This window comes from Zootoca vivipara, chromosome 1 (assembly GCF_965207765.1).
Source record: "Zootoca vivipara chromosome 1, rZooViv2.hap1.1, whole genome shotgun sequence".
NCBI lineage: Eukaryota > Metazoa > Chordata > Lepidosauria > Squamata > Lacertidae > Zootoca > Zootoca vivipara.
In genome coordinates, this window is record NC_142582.1 from 64,204,954 (window position 1) to 64,225,506 (window position 20,553).

At 38.6% G+C, this 20,553-nt stretch overlaps 1 protein-coding gene across 2 annotated transcripts in view; it reads left to right on the plus strand.

Moving 5' to 3' along the window:
- Nucleotides 1-20,553, plus strand: part of PIK3C2A (phosphatidylinositol-4-phosphate 3-kinase catalytic subunit type 2 alpha) — a 44,815-nt gene extending 24,262 nt beyond the window's left edge. For both annotated transcript variants that reach the window (XM_088653349.1, XM_060275983.2), the window contains exons 14-33: nt 1,139-1,247; nt 2,605-2,747; nt 4,423-4,611; nt 5,271-5,364; nt 6,391-6,485; nt 7,338-7,518; nt 8,153-8,257; nt 9,719-9,811; nt 10,220-10,349; nt 10,960-11,096; nt 12,537-12,706; nt 13,121-13,277; nt 13,687-13,796; nt 13,978-14,185; nt 15,305-15,429; nt 16,135-16,252; nt 16,346-16,427; nt 17,253-17,362; nt 17,929-18,054; nt 19,690-20,553. In XM_088653349.1, the coding sequence (XP_088509475.1) occupies nt 1,139-1,247; nt 2,605-2,747; nt 4,423-4,611; nt 5,271-5,364; nt 6,391-6,485; nt 7,338-7,518; nt 8,153-8,257; nt 9,719-9,811; nt 10,220-10,349; nt 10,960-11,096; nt 12,537-12,706; nt 13,121-13,277; nt 13,687-13,796; nt 13,978-14,185; nt 15,305-15,429; nt 16,135-16,252; nt 16,346-16,427; nt 17,253-17,362; nt 17,929-18,054; nt 19,690-19,872 (2,665 nt within the window). In that variant the 3' untranslated portion in view covers nt 19,873-20,553. The remainder of the gene's footprint in view (nt 1-1,138; nt 1,248-2,604; nt 2,748-4,422; nt 4,612-5,270; nt 5,365-6,390; nt 6,486-7,337; nt 7,519-8,152; nt 8,258-9,718; nt 9,812-10,219; nt 10,350-10,959; nt 11,097-12,536; nt 12,707-13,120; nt 13,278-13,686; nt 13,797-13,977; nt 14,186-15,304; nt 15,430-16,134; nt 16,253-16,345; nt 16,428-17,252; nt 17,363-17,928; nt 18,055-19,689) is intronic.

The window sequence follows — 20,553 nt, forward strand, 5'->3', positions numbered from 1 at the left end:
TTCCTTCCTTTAATTATCCCTCCTGAATTAATTCAGTTTTATTCTTGAACAGGTCAACAAACTTTTTCAGCAGGGGGCCGGTCCACTGTCCCTCAGACCTTGTGGGGGGGCAGACTATATTTTGGGGGGTGGGAAATGAACGAATTCCTATGCCTTACAAATAACCCAGAGATGCATTTTAAATAAAAGGACACGTTCTACTCATGTAAAAACACACTTATTCCCGGGCCGTCCATTGGCCAGATTTAGAATAAAAATTATAATAATTTATTATTTATACCCCGCCCATCTGACTGGGTTTCTCCAGCCACTCTGGGCGGCTTCCAACAAAATATTAAAATACAATCCTGTAGCGATCCCAAAAGAATGGAGTAAACACTGAAATAGCAGAAAAATTAAGAATCATCCATAAAAATGCTTGCTAAACTCACACAAGAGCCCAAGAAGGCGATTGGGCTGGATCTGACATCCTAAACAATTCCACTCAAGATGTAGATTGCCTTTATAAAACATTTCTCAGTTTCTTTAAGTTTGCTGTGTTTGTGGCAGATGCATCTGTGGACATGTCCCATTTGTGTCTCGTGCTATGGCACCATAAATAGTAGCAAGACGCATTGTGTGAGTAAACTGATCCCACCTAGACTGATCTTAGCAACAGATTATTTTGATGGCAGGGAGCTTGTGGGAGATGACAATTCATTAGGTAACATTCTCATAGAGATGGATAAAAAGAAGGCAGTGCCATAAGAGGGAGGATAAGTCTCCTTTTTGGTGCTTCCATCTTTCTTAGACTTTTCATGCCTCCTGTTTTGCTTGCAGAGGTCATGAATTTTGATCTAATAGGTTACTAAAGATTTCAATCCAGAGGTCCATAATGCTCAGGATTTCTGAAAATCATCTTTATAAGCATATGGAAAATTATCTTTATAAGCCTGCTGATGCTGACGTATATGAATCAGGTCTTAGATGATTCTATGAACAAAACTTGTTTATTCTTCCTAGTAATAACTGCTTAAGTTGGCTCTTTATTTGATTTAACAAGCAAATTCTGTCCTCACATTCCAACTGCTATCATTTTGTAACTGATAGTTCTTTCTCTGCACAGAGAACTAAATTCTTCTTGGTTTTGTGTCTGTAGAATGTTGACTTGTGGAACAAAACTTTTACACCTTTGGACACCTCCCACAAACCTTGTCCCTGGAACGGTCCAGAAAAAAGGAAATTTAATGGAAAGAATAGTATTGCAGGTAATGCTAGTTTCATCTTAATAGCTTTTAAAAGCTTTTATACCCTATGCAGAATTATTTGAGTAGTAATAAATGATCCCTTTCACAATCACATCTTTAATCCACAATGAAAATTTGAGTGCTGTATCTCGTCATTACTTGGACTCTTTTTGCAAAACCGTGAGAAGATATATCTGCCCTTTTTCTGCTTTAGCCTTTTTGTATATGGCTGTGCAGTCCATGCACATACAAAAGAGTAAAATAACTGCAGAGTGATGAAGAAATATGAAAACTTCTGTGACATAGTTTGCCTGTGAGGGTTTAGACTTAACTCTTTCTGAGGGGTTTGCACATTACAAATTCTTATATGCACAGCCCTTTATTTTTTGTGCAAAGGCGAGTCTTTAATGCAGCTTAACAGACCATTTTTTCATCCTGGTAAGCATGCTGGGAAATGATTGCAAGGATCACTTTCTCAGTATGCTCTAACTGCAAAAATATACATAGATCCTTGTATGGACCTTTGTATCCAAAAGTGTGATGCATGATGTCTGGCCTACACATACAATGTAATGAGATGGTGTAGTAGAGGCAGACTGTAGTACTTCAAACTGCTGGCAGCCATAATACTTTTTAATGTGTCCCTATGTAAAAAAAAAACCAAAAACCAAAAAAACCCATGATTAACAGAAAGTTAGAACCTCTCTTCCTCATACTTTAGTTACTTGTAATAACTTCTAGGGAACATTTTAAAATGGGCTTCTCCACTTGTAGCTTCATTTGGTCGGTTTTGCATTCTACTCTAAGGTCCGCTTTGCACATCACAGTAAAGCTATTTTTAATTGTCTGGGCACATAACACCAATCCTGGCCTGACTGCACTGGCTGCCAATTAGTTTCCAGGTCTAATTCAAAGTGCTGGTTTTGGCTTACAGAGCCTTATGCAGCTCAGGACTACAATACCTCAAGGATTGCCTCTTCCCATATCAATGGATCCAGACCCTGCTGTGGTGTCCTTGAGTGGGTGGGACATTTTAATCCAGTCTTTAAGTTCGTCTTTGAAACCCCCCCCCCCCCCGTTTATGCCAGTTTTAATGTATATATTTGTTTATATATTGTAAGTCACATTTTGCAATGACAAACGTCACATGGAAACTTTATCATATGTATTATTTGTGAGAACACTTCACACTAAATGTTCTTTTTGATATTTATGGTCTGTGGCTTTGGTCATTGATGTTTTGTTATTTTATTGTGAGGGGAAAGAGGGGGAAAAGTGGGTGCTGGAAATGAGGTCATAATTGGGACGTAGAAGAAGTTCTCTGAGTTGCCATTTCATAATTTGCTTCAATAATAATTTTACTTTCTTAATTTTTCAGATTGATTTCCCTTCCTTATCATTTGATATTGTATACAAAATTCCTCAAGCTGCAAACAGTACCACATGTCATTCTATAGAAACATTGGAAAAAGATTCAAGAGAGCGTCTTCTTTCCATTCTTTCCAAGGAGGGTACACTTGGGTATGTTGTATTGCATTAAGCGTGGTTAGTCAACATGGTGCCCTCAAAATGTTCTGGACTTCATGTATCATCAGCTTCAGTTAGGATGGCCAATGTTCAGAGATTATGGGAGTTTTAATCCAAAATATCTGGAGGACTTCACTTTGGGTATCCTTAATGTTAAGAATAGTGGTTTGCCTTTCTACATAATTAGCCTGCAGCAGGCATCCCCAAACTGCGGCCCTCCAGATGTTTTGGCCTACAACTCCCACAATCCCTAGCTAGCAGGACCAGTGGTTGGGGAATATGGGAATTGTAGTCCAAAACATCTGGAGGGCCGAGGTTTGGGGATGCCTGGCCTACAGTCACCTTTTTATTTAATATACATGTTCAAAAGTTTGCACTTTATTAGGTGTTGAGGTTCTTTATCTTCTAGTTTACAAGTCCTGACAAAATTATATTTCCACACTTTTGAATCTAACTTTCTTCTTTTGTGTGTGAGAAAACTTGAAACCTGACATTCTTACAGGAAATATGCATCAGAATACCATAAACCGTGCTGCCCATCTGTATATTGCCATATACAGCAATCATTCCTGCATTTATTTTTGTTTTTTATTTTGACTGGATTTTTGGTGATCTGGAGAAATCTTGTCTTTTTATCGTCCTGTTTGCATGAAATAAGTAGCAAAAAGCTGGGAAATAGTTGTAAGTGCTTCCCTGAAGGAAAGGTGCTTCTTGCCCATTTGAAGTGAGGGATGATTTACCTTTTTATTTCAATATGTGTTTTAGAGACATATTATTTAGACACATCAGAATCATTCCCTTTCCCTGTATATTTCCAGGTGTTGCAGATTCATATGTCTTTTCGGTCTTTCAATAATCTCTGCCCAGAGGTCAACATGTTAAATATTTCCCTGTTGATTATCCTGGACCTCAAAGCTGCTCCTTTTAACCTTTTTGGGTCTGCAGAACCTGTTGACTCTTAGTACCGCAGAATAATAGAAGGGTCATTCCATGTCAAAATGATCCACGGACTTTTACCTTACCATTTCATATTGGTTTCAGTTTCCTAAAAGTAGTATAAGAGAAGGTACCTGATCTCAGTTTTTTTATCTCATCCTGTTTTTGAGTTCTGAGGGTTTGAAATTTCAAAAAATTGACAGTTTTGGCCTTGCTGGACTACATAAAAACCTTAAAAACTCAGCCCAGGATTGAAACCCACCCTACCCCTGATGGCAAGGCCAGGGCTTGGGCAAAGCCCACGTAAGCAGTTTTCAAAGTTCTGTTGGGAGCCTTTGAAATGCTTCACAGAGTAGGGTGCAAAGGATGGCAATCCTGTTTGGGGTATGTGTGTGTTTCCTGCTTGGTCTGGATATCCTGTCCGTCCGTCCCCCCAATTCATTTCAAGACTTTTCTCCTTTGAGTTTGGGACTTCAAAGCACACCACATCCCCTGACTTCACTTGTGACATCAGGTGATTGTCAAATTAAACCCGTGAGGCACATCCTAATAATGATCATAGGAACTAATAAAAACTTCCTTCCTTCCTTCCTTCCTTCCTTCCTTCCTTCCTTCCTTCCTTCCTTCCTTCCTTCCTTCCTTCCTTCCTTCCTTCCTTTCTTTCTTTCTTTCTTTCTTTCTTTCTTTCTTTCTTTCTTTCTTTCTTTCTTTCTTTCTTTCTTTCTTTCTGTAGATTGTCTAGAAAGGATAAAGCATTTTTGTGGGAGAAGAGACATTATTGCCAAACAGATGCAAGCAGCCTTCCAAAGATATTGGCCAGTGCACCAAACTGGGATATGACAAACCTGCCTGAAATATATTTGCTGCTTCAGCAGTGGCCTCCCTTACCTCCTCTGACTGCATTAGAATTGCTGGACTCCAAGTAAGTAACAAGTTCTGAACTATGTTGTGCTATTCTCTTCTTCAAGTGAGAAGTGCAAGCCACATTCATAATTCATTAACTTACTGTTTGCTGCTTAATGGAAGTTTCAGCAGCCATACAAATGTGTCCTTGGAGGTTGCAGATGATTAAATGTGCATCTTGCAAGGCGTAGGGTTCTAAATTGCTATTTTTATTTTAGTAGGCTTGTAGCCTGATTACAGTGGTGCTGTGCCAGTACGTAAGTGGGATGGAATGTGGTAGCCACTTCACCAGAACATTACAGTGTTAATGTTGACATTGGAAGAATGTTATATAGTTTTGCAGGCGGATACACCAGTGCTTACAATTAGGAACATCCCTTATGGTACAATCAAGTGTCTTTCCTGTTGTGTTATACTGTATGTACTGATTTAGAGAGTCACAGAATGACAGTGCATTCTAAGAAACATTTCAACAGTCCCCGTATGGAGACGAGGCTGCAAATTTTCAAGACAATTTTCTTTGTTCCCCTGCATATTATAGCACATTTTATATAGACCGAGAACTGATTTAGATTATTCATTAATAAAAGTAATTATTTATTCCCAAAACCACCAGGGAAGTATGCTCTTTTCAAAGTTAAACGAAACACTGTTTGTTACAGATGTTATGCTTTGTAGCTTTGCAGATCAGGAAGTAAGAACAAGAGCTGTGCAGTGGATTGAGGCAATTAGTGATGATGAACTTGCTGACTTTCTTCCCCAGTTTGTGCAGGTGAGATGAATGACACATTTAAATATCTTGAAAGCGAGGGGGCGGGGAACTTAGGATTTAACAGTTGCACGCAAAAACTATGGATCATTCTGACATTTTGAAAGTGTAGGATTTAGATACAATGATATTTAGTCCAATAAATTCAAACTATGGGTTTGTAATTTACCTGTTGTGATTGGTAGTTGCTCTTAAAAGGCAAACTGAACCTCTCTCCTTTTTTCCTAACCATATCCATGCATTCCTGGTTGCTTTTGCTACCCCTTTAATATAGGCACCCTCCTTCCTTTTTGGCAAGGGCCAGAGAGAAGGGAATACCGAAGGATTAATGCATACAATACTGGAGAAATATTTCCAAGGCTGCAATGGAACTCAGTTTTTTGGTTCATATCTAAAATTATGATAGTGAGCCTGCCCAAATGCTAAGATCATTTGAGACCATTTTCAGTGTCTCCTCCCCACAGCTTCTGAAATTAGGCAGGCAGTGACTGAAGAGAAGCCTTTTCCATCTGTGACACCCCACATGTGAAATGTCCAGGGAAGCTTTCCTGGTGCTAGATGAAAACTTTTTAATTTGCTTAGGCCTATCATCATATAATTAAAAGTGGTTAATTGTTGCTGATCACAGATTTTATTGTGTATGCTAGTTGTTGATTGCCTGTTTGCTTTATAAGTCAGTATAAATTTTGATTTATACTTAAAATTCGTGTTTTGTAAGTAGTTCTATTTTTCATTGTTATGGGAGATGTCAAACAAAAGGGCAGATATTCTAAATAAGTACATATATTCTGAATGAATAGTAACTTACATCGTGCTGAATAGCTTTACATACCCAGGAATATGGTTCTGGGAATAGTTGTCCCCTTAAAATATCTGTAAAACTACATGTGTCTCATTGTAGTAAGCCACCTAAAGCTGTGTTCATTGAGTATTACAACTATATTTTATACTAGTTCACTGTAGCCCCTCAAATAGACAGCTGCTTTAATAACTCTGTTGGTTAAAACTTGATCTTTCTTATATATATAGGCACTAAAATATGAAACCTATCTGGACAACGCTCTAGTCAGATTCCTTTTGGCCCGAGCATTAGGAAATATTCGAATAGCACACTATTTATATTGGTAAGAAGATCTACATTCTTTTTTGTTATCAGATTTTTCTGAGATTTTATATTCCCATTCTTTAGTTAGTTAGTTAGTTAGTTAGTCTGATAATATAAAGTATATTATTATTAAAGATCACAGTTCCTTATAGCGTAGAAAAATATCTGCCGCCACCACTGGAAATATTTTTAATTATGTGTTCTGAAAAACCAGAAGTGTACTTACTTTATGATGCCCTGGGCTGCTGCTTTCTTTTCCAGCAGGCTAACTTGCCGTATATTGTAAAGTACCACATTTTACAACAGCCTTTCTCATACTAGTGCAGTTAGTTCATCATTCTGTATCCTAAGCAAGATGATGCTTCGTAATTAAAACCCACGTACAAAGTGTAACAAAACAATAACACCAGTTTAACGTCAAATGTAATGTTCCACTGCAAATGTAGTGGAAGTAGCATGGCCCTGAACACAGAGGTGAAAAGTAGTTTATAACAACACTTTCTCTAAAGTTCCTTGATAGGAGTCTTCTGTGGAATCTGAGAACCCTTTGCTGCAATACTAGAGAGAGCATCTTAACTCTTAATTCACACCTCCTTGCCCAATCCATGGCATGTTTACTCTGCCTACACTGGGGCTTACTTCCTTGTATTTAGGATTGTAGCTTCTCTCCCTTCACACCTTTTTTTTTGCATTGCTTGTGTTGTATGTGTCAACTAATACTGTGTTCTGTGGCACTTTATAATCTAGTTACTGCAGCAGGAAATTTAGTAGCCTACGGAGGTGTGTGCAGTTTGTGAAGAAATTTAGTAGCCTACATACGTGTGTGTACAGTTTGTGAAGAAAACTAATCTAATATTATGTAATATTTCAGGTTACTGAAGGATGCCTTGCATGATATCAAACATGGTGTAAGGTATGAGCATATCCTTGGTGCCTTCCTTTCAGTCTGTGGCAAAGGATTGAGAGAAGAGCTGGAAAAGCAGACAAAATTGGTACAGATTCTGGGAACCGTGGCAGAAAAAGTAAAACAAGCAAGTGGATCTTCCAGACAGGTTTGTTACATTAGGAATATATATTTCTACTAGCTGGCCCTGCCACGCGTTGCTGTGGCTCAGTCTGTTAAATGGAGCCTCAGAGTCCCCCTTCAGACTCCCCTCACCTTCAGAGTCCCCCTGTTTTACACGTGTTATGTTTACACAGGTGCATCCCTGTGACTCCCCCCACCCTGTCCCAACCCATGACCTATTCCGCCCCCTCCCCCACCCAGGCAAGCCCCCACCTAGTCTGGAAAGTGGCCCAGTCTGCAAATCCAAGCCGAGATACTGTGGAGAGGGAAGCTTTACTAGTTGCAGTTTCAGTGTAGCCGTCGCTAGAGGGCGCTGTGTTGCAATCTCTCCTGTGGAGCTCCTAGCATGCACTTTCGTATGATTTGTGAGTTCTGAAATGGGGTTTGGGGGGTTTTACCTGGCGTAGGTGACACATCTGTCTTTGAAAATGGTATGGGGTCACTCAGGTAGTCTCATTTGACTTCGTGTCCAAATTTCAACGCTATCGGTCAAGCGGTTTTGTTGAACATTGGAGATGAAGGAACATACGCAGTTTACATTTATATATATAGATGTGTATTGCTAATTAAAATCACTTCTTAATCCAGGTCAATTTTAACCTTGTAATGTTCATTAACAGATTGTCTTACAAAGCGGAATGGAGCGTGTTCAGTCCATTTTCTTAAAAAACAAATGCCGTTTGCCTCTCAGTCCCAGCCTTGTAGCTAAAGAACTGAATGTCAAGGTATGGTGTGTGTCTAGATTTCTAATCCAGTATAATATGTATGTACTCACACGTAGTAATACATGCAAGAATAACCAGCAGGAAAGAGCAAAACTGTTTGGCGGGCATAGGGCAAATGACTTGAAACTGTAAATGATTAAAACCATTGTTGGATGAGACGAAAGGTCACTCAGTCCAGTTTGGAAGTTCACAGTATGGCATGAAGTCAAGCGCTCCTCCCTTTATCTCCCTAGGATATGGCACTTGGAATCATGTTGCCTCTGCATATGGAAGTTCCAGTAATAACTAGAAGAAAGAACCTAAAATTCTCTATGTGAATTTTCGGCACAGGTTTTGAAAGTGCTAAAGAAAATAAAACCACCATAATTAGAAATACGCATACATTTTTTGCGTAATCTCATCTTGACTTCAGTGCTTTGTGAAATTTGAAGACAAATACAGTTGTACCTTGGAAGTTGAACAGAATCCGTTCTGAAAGTCTGACTTCCAAAACGTTTGGGAAGCAAGGCGCTGCTTCTGATTGGAGCTTCCTGCAGCCAATCAAAAGCCCTGATGGATGTTCAGGTTCCAAAGAACATTTGCAAACCAGAACAATAACTTCCGGGTTCGTGGCGTTGGGGAACCAAAACGTTCGCCTCGCAAGGCATTCGACTTCCGAGGTACGACTGTACTAAACTGTCAAAATAAATTTGCGTAGGTGCACAGTTGTAGGAAGAAACGGGAAGTTGTTGAAGCCATACTCCTTTGCAAGTTCCCTCCCCCCCCCTGCATTCATGAGCGCAGGATAAATATTTTTTTAAAAAAAAGATACATTGCTAATAAGATACAAAATAAGTAACAATAAAAGGAGGGAAAATAAAGAATAATATAAATATGTATAGTAAATGCAAGCATATTTTTATTATAAAAAAGCTTTATAATACTGTTGGAACATACTTTGCTATTTTTATAATGAGGTACCAGGGTTAGATGATACAATGCAAATCTCTGCAAATCTGCCATCCTCACTTCATCAATATAGCCATGAGAAATAACAAAAAGATATTGCTTTTAAGTTGGGCTTCTGTATCCTTTGTGGTTCACTTATTTGCTAGTTTAGCAAAATTAATTATAATATTTTCTTGTAAAGATAGTTGGAGCTCCTTGGTTGCCTTTGTATTGCTAGTTAGTCTTCTGTTAATTAATGTAAATTATATTTTGCAGGCATGTTCCTACTTCAGTTCTAATGCAGTATTGCCTTTGTATTGCTAGTTAGTCTACCGTTAATTAATGTAAATTATATTTTGCAGGCATGTTCCTACTTCAGTTCTAATGCAGTATTGCCTTTGTATTGCTAGTTAGTCTTCTGTTAATTAATGTAAATTATATTTTGCAGGCATGTTCCTACTTCAGTTCTAATGCAGTATTGCCTTTGTATTGCTAGTTAGTCTACCGTTAATTAATGTAAATTATATTTTGCAGGCATGTTCCTACTTCAGTTCTAATGCAGTACCTCTTAAACTTGCTCTGGTGAATGCAGATCCCTTGGGAGAAGAAATTAATGTCATGTTTAAGGTACATTTTTTCAGTATGTGTTTGACATGCATACTTTTGTAGTAACATAAATTGGATAAATCTTTTAAAACTAGTTAGCTTTATGATACATACCTATGGCATGTATGACTGTTGCAGTAAGTAATTGAGTGGGGGCACCAATACAGCTACTTGCCAAGGGACCCTAGGTATGCCCGTGAAGGAGCTATAGATGGCAACGAAACCCCGAGCACAGAATGCTGTTCTCTGAGTTTCTGGGGGTTTTCCAGGCCTTGCTCATTCATCTTCAAGTAAGAAGTACTGAATTTTCAAGCCAAACACCCATTTCTGGTCTTGTGCAGAAACGTAGTTGACTATGCACACCCCAGCATATGACATATGTCCTGTTGAAAGTCATTCCCTCTATTTGCATCCTTACTTTTGTTCTAGGTTGGAGAAGATCTGCGTCAAGATATGTTGGCGCTGCAAATGATAAAAATTATGGACAAGATCTGGTTACAGGAAGGACTGGACCTGCGGATGGTTATCTTCAAGTGCCTTTCAACTGGCAAAGATAGAGGTGCAAACCGTTCGTAGTTCTCAGAGCATAATGCCTTCCATGCCATCTAGATTTTGGTCTGCTTTTCGTGTCTGTTCCCAGTGGGAACACAGCTTTAGCATGATTGCTCTAAAGCCTCTACCTCAAAAGTATGTCTGCATTTGCAGAGCAATCCAGAGAAGCACCTTGCAAGTGTAGTGGTAGCATCTGTAGGAGATGAGTTATCTGATATAAAGCACTCTCTTGCAGTTTCAGCTGTGTCTGAAATCAGTTGGATAAAGTGTTAAGATGGATGTAAAGGAAATTCTATCCCATATGAAGAAATCTCAAATATATGATTGGAGAGGAGAGCTAAAAATTGTAAGGATTCTGCTGCTAGCAGCTTCTAAAACTGTTAACTACAAAGTTTTTTGGTTATCTACAAAGTATTGATTTGATTTAAAAATCAATTTGAATGAGCACAGTTACAAATATTTCATGTCATGCAACATTATTTGTCAGCAAGCACTTTGGATTCACAGAAGTATTTCTTTAAAATGTTTGAAGTTAAGACTTAATTAAACCCATTATAGCAATAGAGTACAAATCCTGTATGCCTGACAGTAAATTTTTTTTGCTTATTGGATTTAAGGTTTGGTGGAGCTTGTTCCAGCTTCAGATACACTTAGGAAAATTCAAGTAGAGTATGGAGTGACAGGGTCCTTTAAAGATAAGCCCCTTGCAGAATGGCTAAGAAAATACAACCCTACAGAAGAAGAATATGAAAAGGTAACTTTAATATGAAACTGATTGAAATTCATGAGGAAAGAACAGATGCCAGGGAAATGCACATGGAGCCAGGCCACCTCTCCTCCTCCATGCCCCCTGTCTTTTCCTTTGCACACCAATGATTACTGTCTGAGTCCTGCTCCCCTCTTACCTAAGAAGAGCCTACAGTGTCAGTCAGAAGTTTATCTAGTTCAGCAACCTGCTTCTTGCAGTGGATAGTCCAATGGCTTTATGTTTTTCATAAACTTTACATTGTTTTCAATTATGTTTTATGTAACCCATTCTGAAGACCATTCAGTGAGCTGGAGGCTATAAGTAAATATGGCTTCAGAACATGAACTGATTATGACATGTAAACTGCCCTGGGATGTTTGGATGGAACACACACACGTTATGAGATGTAATCATTGCTACTGAGAAAAGGGCATAGCTCAGTGGTAGGGCACATATATTGCATATAGAAAGTCCAGCTTCAACCTCTGACATCAGAAACAGAGATAGGGACATCTGTTTAGATCCTAGAAAATTGCTTCTGGCTGAACTAGATGGACAAGGATGTTACTTCAGGCAGGCTTTATTTTCTTGAGGAAAAAAAATGGTTAGTAGGCTTAGTTTAATTTTTAAAAATAACATGCCAAATATTTATTCTAGCATTTATTTTTAAAAGGAAACTATTCTATTGTGCCTTGGGGTGGTCACTTCAGTGCTGCTAATGCAGCAGTTTGACTTCACCCCCAGAGGCACATTCCATTGTCTCTCGAGACAGATGGGTATCAACCTACTAACCAGATTCTGTTGTGATGTTTAGAAACTCCTATTGAAGTATGTAACAGGTTTTTTAAAGCAAATATTACATATTGGAAAGAAAAGGAAGGTCTACAGCAGGCATCTCCAGACTTCGGTCCTCCAGATGTTTTGGACTACAATCCCCATCATCCCTGGCCGCTGGCCCTGTTAGCTAGGGATCATGGGAGTTGTAGGCCAAAACATCTGGAGGGCCGCAGTTTGGGGGTGCCTGGTCTACAGTAACGTTATTACTATATTTGATACTTTTTATTCTAATTTTAGTGCAAATTTTTTGTTACACTTCCTAATTGCGCATGTTGCCTATTAATTTGTAGAAGCCATTTGACTGTGTGCCATAAGTTTTAAACTTTTCAGGTTCTCTCTCTCCTAACCCTTCTTAACACCTCTAAAACCTACTTGCAACACCTAGCACAAGATGGTGCTTACTCTTTTCCAGTTGATCCCATTACCCTATTAACTTCTCAATAATTAAGCAAAACTTAATACAATACTTAAAAGTCCCTAATTATGTTCTACTTGAGCGACTGGCAGTTCTGCTACCACGCTTGACTTAAGTATGATAAACCACAGTAGTATTCTCCAAGTAGTAAATTAGATTGAATCTAACTTAACATTTAATTTTCCTTATACTAGGCTTCTGAAAACTTCATATATTCTTGTGCTGGGTGTTGCGTGGCCACCTATGTCCTAGGTATCTGTGACCGTCACAATGACAACATCATGCTTCGAAGTACAGGACATACATTCCATATTGATTTTGGAAAGTTTTTGGGCCATGCACAGATGTTTGGGAGCTTTAAGAGGTATGATTTCAAAGTAAAATTTGAGGCTTAACTATACAGCTAACTTTACAGCTATACAGTAGTAATAAATGGTCCTGAAAAGATTGATAGCTTTCTGTGGCAGTATGCTCTGCTAGCTGTAACTTTTCTTCCAAAATAATGTTAAATATGACACGGTATGGTTGCCGTACAGACTCTGCATCTGATAACCTAGAGCTACATTGATTTTATTTTGACTCATGAAAATATACGAAGAAGTGAAGGGGGCTGTGGGCCACTGATACTCTCTGAACCATTTGCTTACAGCAGTTGCTTCCTCCTCCATTTTTCCACAGTTTGCAGAGTTCCTGTGAAACTCCCTCACATGTTAGAAGTTTAGAAAATGAAATTTCAGTACTTAAAAATCTGTATTTAATTTATTTCTTCTTTCTAAAGGGATCGGGCTCCTTTTGTGCTGACATCAGATATGGCCTACGTTATCAACGGTGGTGAAAAACCTACCATCCGTTTCCAGTTGTTCGTAGATCTCTGCTGCCAGGCTTATAACTTGATAAGAAAACGAGCCAACCTTTTTCTTAACCTCCTATCACTGGTAATAGTTTTTGTATTGTTGGAGGTTTCACCAAATAAAGCAAGAGGCTTCCTCTGCTCCCCCTGCAACCTCTGCTCCAGACTGTCCCTCAATCTTCAGCGCGTATTTTGGAAAAGGGGGGGTTGCAGGATGCTGAAGCAGAGAGGAGGATGGGGAAGTTCTGTTTCTGGGAGGGGAAGTCAGTTGTGCAAGTGGGCTTGTAACCCGTGGGTGTTTTCAAGTGAATGGTTCTTGTGCTTAAAGACAACTACGTAGTGTTAAGTGCAGGAAACTGCAGGTTAGATTTATGTCATAATGACTGCGGTAATAAAATCTGGAAATGCTATTTTATAATATAGTACTGGTTTGGTTTGGCTGTACCAGTGAATAATTGACCTCCATTCTTAAAACATATCTGTTCACTCTATAGATGCTCTCTTCTGGATTGCCAGAACTTACTGGAGTTCAAGACTTGAAATACGTCCAGGATGCTCTTCAACCCCAAACTACAGATGCTGAAGCTACAATTTTCTTTACAAGGTACCACTTTTTCCCCTTTTACAAAAAACTTTATTATGCATGTTTATCAGTTTTAATAAAGTAGGTGTGATCAATTTTGTGATCTATGAGAATAATTTCCCTTTTTACTCCAATTAAGCAAATGTACTGTACATCTCAAAGGAAATGAACATGATCTGACCCCCCCCCCTTTTTTTTTTAGGTTGATTGAATCAAGTTTGGGAAGTGTTGCCACAAAGTTCAATTTTTTCATTCACAACCTTGCTCAGCTGCGTTTTTCAGGCCTGCCTTCCAATGATGAGCCCATCCTCTCTTTTTCTCCCAAAACACACTCACTTAAACAAGATGGTCGTATCAAAGAGGTGTCTGTCTTTACATACCATAAGCGATACAACCCAGATAAATATTATGTAAGTATGTGGATCCATACCGTGTCTTAAGATTTCCAGGTTTTGCCATTTTTCATTTTATTATTGGTGCAACTTGCTGAGTCCTGAAGCTGTTGCTTCTCCACAAATATTGCCTATGTATTATCTTGGAACTTGGCATCAGGTACATCAAGACATTTAACTGTGGGGTGAAAGAAGTAATGTTTGTTACTTTATTAAGAAGGGCTCCAGCAGAGAGGCAGTTGGCCATGGAAAAGCTCCCTTCATACTATAACGGGATAGACTCTGAAATCCTGAATGTGTGTGTGTTCTTTTGCCTTGCATGCTTCTGCTGATCAGGAAGCCATGGCCAGTTCCTGTCTGCCATCATTCAGTGTTTATATAACAGCTTAGCAATACTATTTCAACAGCTCAGGTTATGATCAGTTGTCCCTGAATCTGAGTGCCAAGCTTTAATTCCACAATCTAACATTACAAGGGAAACATATTTCCAGGATAGTGTCATACAGTAGAAAATGAATTCTGTAAATGTTGGGTGGACCTGCTCAGCTTTTTTGGCTTCCTGTACATATACATAGCGTGCACATGCACCCTGTCACAGCAAACATAAAACCAATGTAACCTTGAAAATAGCTTGCAGCCTTTCACTGCTGCTTTTCTCATTAATGAAACTCCGCTTTCCTGCCCTCTTATGTAAGAGCTTTGAGAAGCTATAATTCTGAGGAAGAAACATGTATACACACTTGCAACACCTGGTACTGAAATTATTATTGTTCTTTTTGTGTGTTTACACACTAGAGATAATGACACTACAGTCTTACCTGGGGTTGAAATTGCTGCGGGTTGCGCATTTTCGGATTACGGACGCACCGAACCCAGAAGTACCGGAATGAGTTACTTCCGGGTTTTGGTGCTCAAGCATGCGCAGAAGCGCTGAATCGCATCACATCGTGTGCGTGCATGCGCAGATGTGGCGCTGCGGGTTGCGAACGTGCCTCCCGCATGGATCATGTTCGCAACCTGAGGTTCCACTGTATCTCTTTGCTTTCTTTTGTTGGGTGATGGGAAATAGATGAAGAATTTGTGTGTGTCTGTGTGTTTATAAAAGTTATTAAAGTGTGCTCCTTTCTGGTTTGGCAGATCTATGTTGTCAGGGTTTTAAGAGAGGGGCAATGTGAACCCACATTCATTTTTCGGACATTTGATGAATTCCAGGAATTCCACAATAAGCTTGGCATCCTATTTCCTCTTTGGAAGTTACCAGGGTAGGTTCCTGAAAACTCAACTAAATATAAACAAAATAATTTGAAATCCACTGAGCTTTCATGTTTTGCAACAATTAAATTTTCTCAGTAACATTAAAACCTATAAAGTGGGCATAGCAATAGTTCAACATGTAAAATTTATGCTATGCCCATTAGCCACAGCCTTTCCTGTGAACTGAGGCTCACTTCCTGGGATTACACAAGTGAAGTGTGAAAGTTAACCTTTTATGAAATATATTTCCCCATGTATGCAGCACTCTTAAATTCCAGGAGCTAGACTGTGAGTATACAACACTTTGCTGTAACTGGCTCGGAATATGACATAGATGTCACACAGAGAACTTTTACTAGTAATAGCTATTAATTGTTGCTCAGTTATTTTGAGTGATGCAGGTTTTAGAAAAGGGAGAGGGGACAGAAGGGTGGAAAATATTTCCTTAGAGCATGTGTGTTGACATGTTACCTTATACTTGGAGTACTCTTGATATAGTAACAAATACTGGACAGCTGGCAACAGTATAATTTGCAGTGTTCTTTCAGTTCTATTGTAAGATTGCCCTAGCTTTTAGACCAACTCATAAATTATACCAATATCTTGTCTTACAGTCTTGAAGTATTTGATTGTTTACTTCAGCAAAAGTTAAATACTGATTGTTGCTACCTACTCTTGTTATTAATGTGGTGTTCATTATATCTATATTGCAGCTTTCCTAATAAGATGGTTTTAGGAAGAACACACATAAAGGATGTAGCAGCCAAAAGGAAAGTGGAACTGAACAGCTACATACAAAGTTTAATGAATGCATCTGCAGATGTTTCGGAGGTAATTCTACAAAGTGATATAAACATCATTCTTTTAATTCCTTTATATTGGGTCCAGTCACCTCATAATAACATTTTGTCTTTCCAAATCTAGTGTGATCTTGTTTATACATTCTTCCACCCCATACTTCGTGATGAAAAAGCTGAAGGAATAGATGGAATAGCCAAGTGTACAGGTAAGAATATCACTTTTAAAGAAGAAAAGGCAACTTGGATCACTGTGTCCTGAAAAGTGAAAATATTTGTTGTAGTTACATTCTATCAAGCACAAAAAGGGGAAATCATAAAGACAGGAGGACAACTGTATTGAACTAGCTATTGAACATTACAGTCATCCCCCCCCCCCCGGTTTTTCCTAGCATACAAACCAATAATTCAAAATAACGTGTGTGAATAAAAATATTTACCTGTTTAAAGTGTCCTTGAAAGAGAATGTATCTCAAAACATTTACATTTGAGGGTTGTTGGTTTTTTTCTATTTTAAAATACAAGTTCAATGATTTTGTGTGCTGGTTTTCTTCTCCCCTCCCCCTTTTTTGCTTCATTTCTTATTTTATATTTAATAGAAGAACCAGCAAATAGAATATATTTCAACAAATGTCACATTTCTCATTTTGCCAAAGAAGTCCACCCATAAATAAATGTCTCCCTTCTAGACACCTGTAATTTAAGCTCTGTGGGAAATTGTCAAACTACAAACAGATTGATATAAAGTAGTGAAAGTTTTTGATGGAGAGGAGGTGAATTTGTTATCTAATAAAGTGTGTGTGATTTGTCCAGTGGGCTTTGTGCAGTTCACTCTATTTTGTCACAATCTCCTCAATGACAGTTTGTTGGATTCATCTGTGATAGTAATGTGACATTACATGTTGTCACTTCAAGTAGTCAGAACTCCATAAACTGGCTTCTGTGGGGAAAAGGAATGACAAGTGCACAGGTTAGATAAGGTTCTGACTATGGAATGTAGAGAGAAATATCATTCTGCCTTTTCTTTTTTTAAGATGTGAGCCCTTCAAGTCCTACCTTGGGCAAAGTAGGAGGAGAAGTTAAACTATCTATCTCCTATAGAAACAGCACTCTGTTTATCATGGTGATGCACATTAAGGATCTGGTATGTACAAAACTGGAAAATGCATATGAAAGTTTATAGTAGATTTTGGTGACAAGTACCTAGTTTGCTCTTAGGGACGTTTGTGGCGCTGTGGTCTAAACCAGTAAGCCTAGGGCTTGCTGATTGGAAGGTCGGTAGTTCGAATCCCTGCGACGGGGTGAGCTCCCTTTGTACGGTCCCAACTCCTGCCAACATAGCAGTTCAAAAGCACATCAAAGTGCAAGTAGATAAATAGGTACCACTCTGGTGGGAAGGTAAACGGTGTTTCCATGTGCTGCTCTGCTTTCGCCAGAAGCGGCTTAGTCATGCTGGCCACATGACCCAGAAAAACTGTCTGCGGACAAACGTCAGCTCCCTTGGCCAGTAAAGCGAGATGAGTGCCACAACCCCAGAGTCGTTTGGGGTCCTTTACCGTTACCTTTTAGTTAGCTCTTACCAACTGTTATTTCTAAGGGTATGATCCCTAAGATAAAAATTCCTTTGTTATTTAAACAGCAACACCAATGTCTTTATTTCAGTATGGTTGGTGGTTGTTTCTTACACCAGAGATGTGCTCTCATTCTCAGGTGACTGACGATGGTACAGACCCAAATCCATATGTGAAAACATATCTGCTTCCAGACATACATAAAACCTCTAAACGGAAAACCAAGATATCACGGAAAACAAGAAATCCAACATTCAATGAAATGGTAAGCTGAAATAAGCCATGCATAATATTTGGTGGCTTTTCAAAGCAAATCCATATTACATAGATAGAACTGATAGAACAAGTCAGAGGGCCCCCATTGAATTGCCCCAATGGGAGTAGGAAACATATTCTAAATCACATCTGTCTTTCATCTCCCATAACCCATGCTGTATGAAGCAGCTTGGGATCAGAATATATATATATGCCTGGCTGTACAATTTTCCAATTGCTTTTACTTCCCAAGATGCCTTAAGTCTACCATCTTTTCAGGATGACCAGTTAGGATCACAGAAAGTGCTTTTCTCTCACATCCCAGTAAACCATGGTGCCACTCTCCGATAACAGGGAATGATTTCAAAAATTGGGAGGTTAGCTCTATCCTTGAAAGCACTTTATCCCTGTTTATGAATTCGGAGTGGGAGAGGAGAACCTGTTCCAAAATATTTTCTTCAAGCAAGAATCCAGTGCCAGGATTTTTCCTGGCAATCCACCTTTAACAAGTCATTTCTAAAATGCTCCCATCCAGGAATACATAAAATCCAAACTAGCCTTTTTTAAAAAAAATATTCTCAAACTTCTGAATGTGACAGTTAAAACAATGGAATATGAAATTGGGAGTGAAGGTAGGGAAGGAACTTTGCAAGTCCATTTTTAAAGTTTATACAAGCTTGTTTTCGGTAGAAAGCTTTAGATCAAATCTAAGTAAGCTCAATTCGGTTCACTGGTATTTACTTCTGAGTAGATATCCAAAATGTTACAAAAGGCTTGTGTTGGCAATCTGGTGATCCTGTATGTCCCTCTTCCTCTCTCTCCCTCCTGTCCCTCCACCCCAACAAATCTTTTCTGCCTAGGGAGTGGCAGACACTAGAAATACACCACGGCAACTGCATTTAAGCTAAGATGTTAGAATATTTGTGAACAATCCTTGACAGCAGAGCAAATAGATCAATGGCTAATTGAAGAATTTGTAATCTAATATAGGTGGACATCTAAATCCATATATTCACAGCTGAATGAAACATTCCAGTTCAGCAGATATGTTTATGGATATATGTATGCCTACAATTACAGATATTCCCACATGATGATAATCTGTTGAGTAGGGCTTTAAAATGAATGCAGACACTTGCTGTTGTAATCCCAGGGGATGCAGATGAGAAGTGTGTGCATGGAAATCAGAGACATGTAATTATGTTGACATTGTCCCTTTCCAACTTTCATCACTAATTAAACTATTGCCCTTCAAAGAGCAGGTGCTAGTTCAAGAATGTTTTGAAACATAAATAGGTAAGCATATTCCAGTATTTAATAAAAGGATTTTTATAAAAAAAGACCAAAACCCAACACCATTCCCATTCTGTATGAATGAATGAAGGTCAAAAGAAATACCTTTAAAACATACATTTGTGTTCAGGTACCATATGCCTATCTTCCATATGGAAGATGGGGGCAGAAGGTTGCCTCTCTCACCCAGCAAATGGTAATAAGCCTAGGACTAGAAAATACAAGATGTATTCTATACAGGGATGTGTCTTACTCACCATGAGTTTTTGTAACTTAATCCTGGATGTTTTGTAAATAAACTGTCTTCGCTTTCATTGTTTATGAATTACGGTGTGTGTGTGTTTTTATATAGCTTGTATACAGTGGATATAGCAAAGAGACTCTAAAGCAAAGGGAACTTCAGCTAAGTGTACTCAGCGCTGAATCGCTGCGTGAGAACTTTTTCCTGGGCGGTGTCACACTCTCCTTAAAGGAATTTAACTTGAACAAGGAGACTGTCAACTGGTATCGACTTGCTGCTGTACTATATTTGTGAACCTGGCATCTGAGAGAGGTGAAAATTAGAACAGAATTGAATAAACTCGACTTCACCTATATTTGGTCACTTTTTCCTACTTGAAGATAACTCAAACACTTTAACACAAAACATGGCAATTTGGCAGATTGCTGTTGGACCAGCCTTCACAAAGTTTAAACAGGACTTCTGGAAAACCAGCTCTGCTTCTTGCTTTTACTGTAATAATATCCAAGCATTGCTGTAAATGAATTGTATAAATTTAATATCTGTGGATAATGAAGTTATAAACCTTGACTAGATGTTCCAAATAAATCTAAGGGGTGTTTTTTTTATTAAAAAAAGTAGATTAGATTCAGTCACATTTGAATTGCTTGCCTGTTGATATATTGGAAGCTTGCTTTATGCTGCTGTTATCAGACACAATACCATGTCAAAAAATATCAAAGTAAAAAAAGATTGCTCCTTGTCAGAAAAGAGTTAGTGGCTGCACAAACTGTCAAAAGGGAGATTTAAACAGACAGCTGGAGATACTCCTTAGTGAGCATTTGGACTCATTAAATCTCTTTGAGGCTTTTATCAGAATGAGTGGCAGTAATGGAAGTAGTAAACTATGGTGCCTTATTTTGTCATTCAGCTGCTTCTTATATCTCATTTCTGATAGTTGTTTCTAAAACACTTTTTTATCCAGCTTTTTTTTTT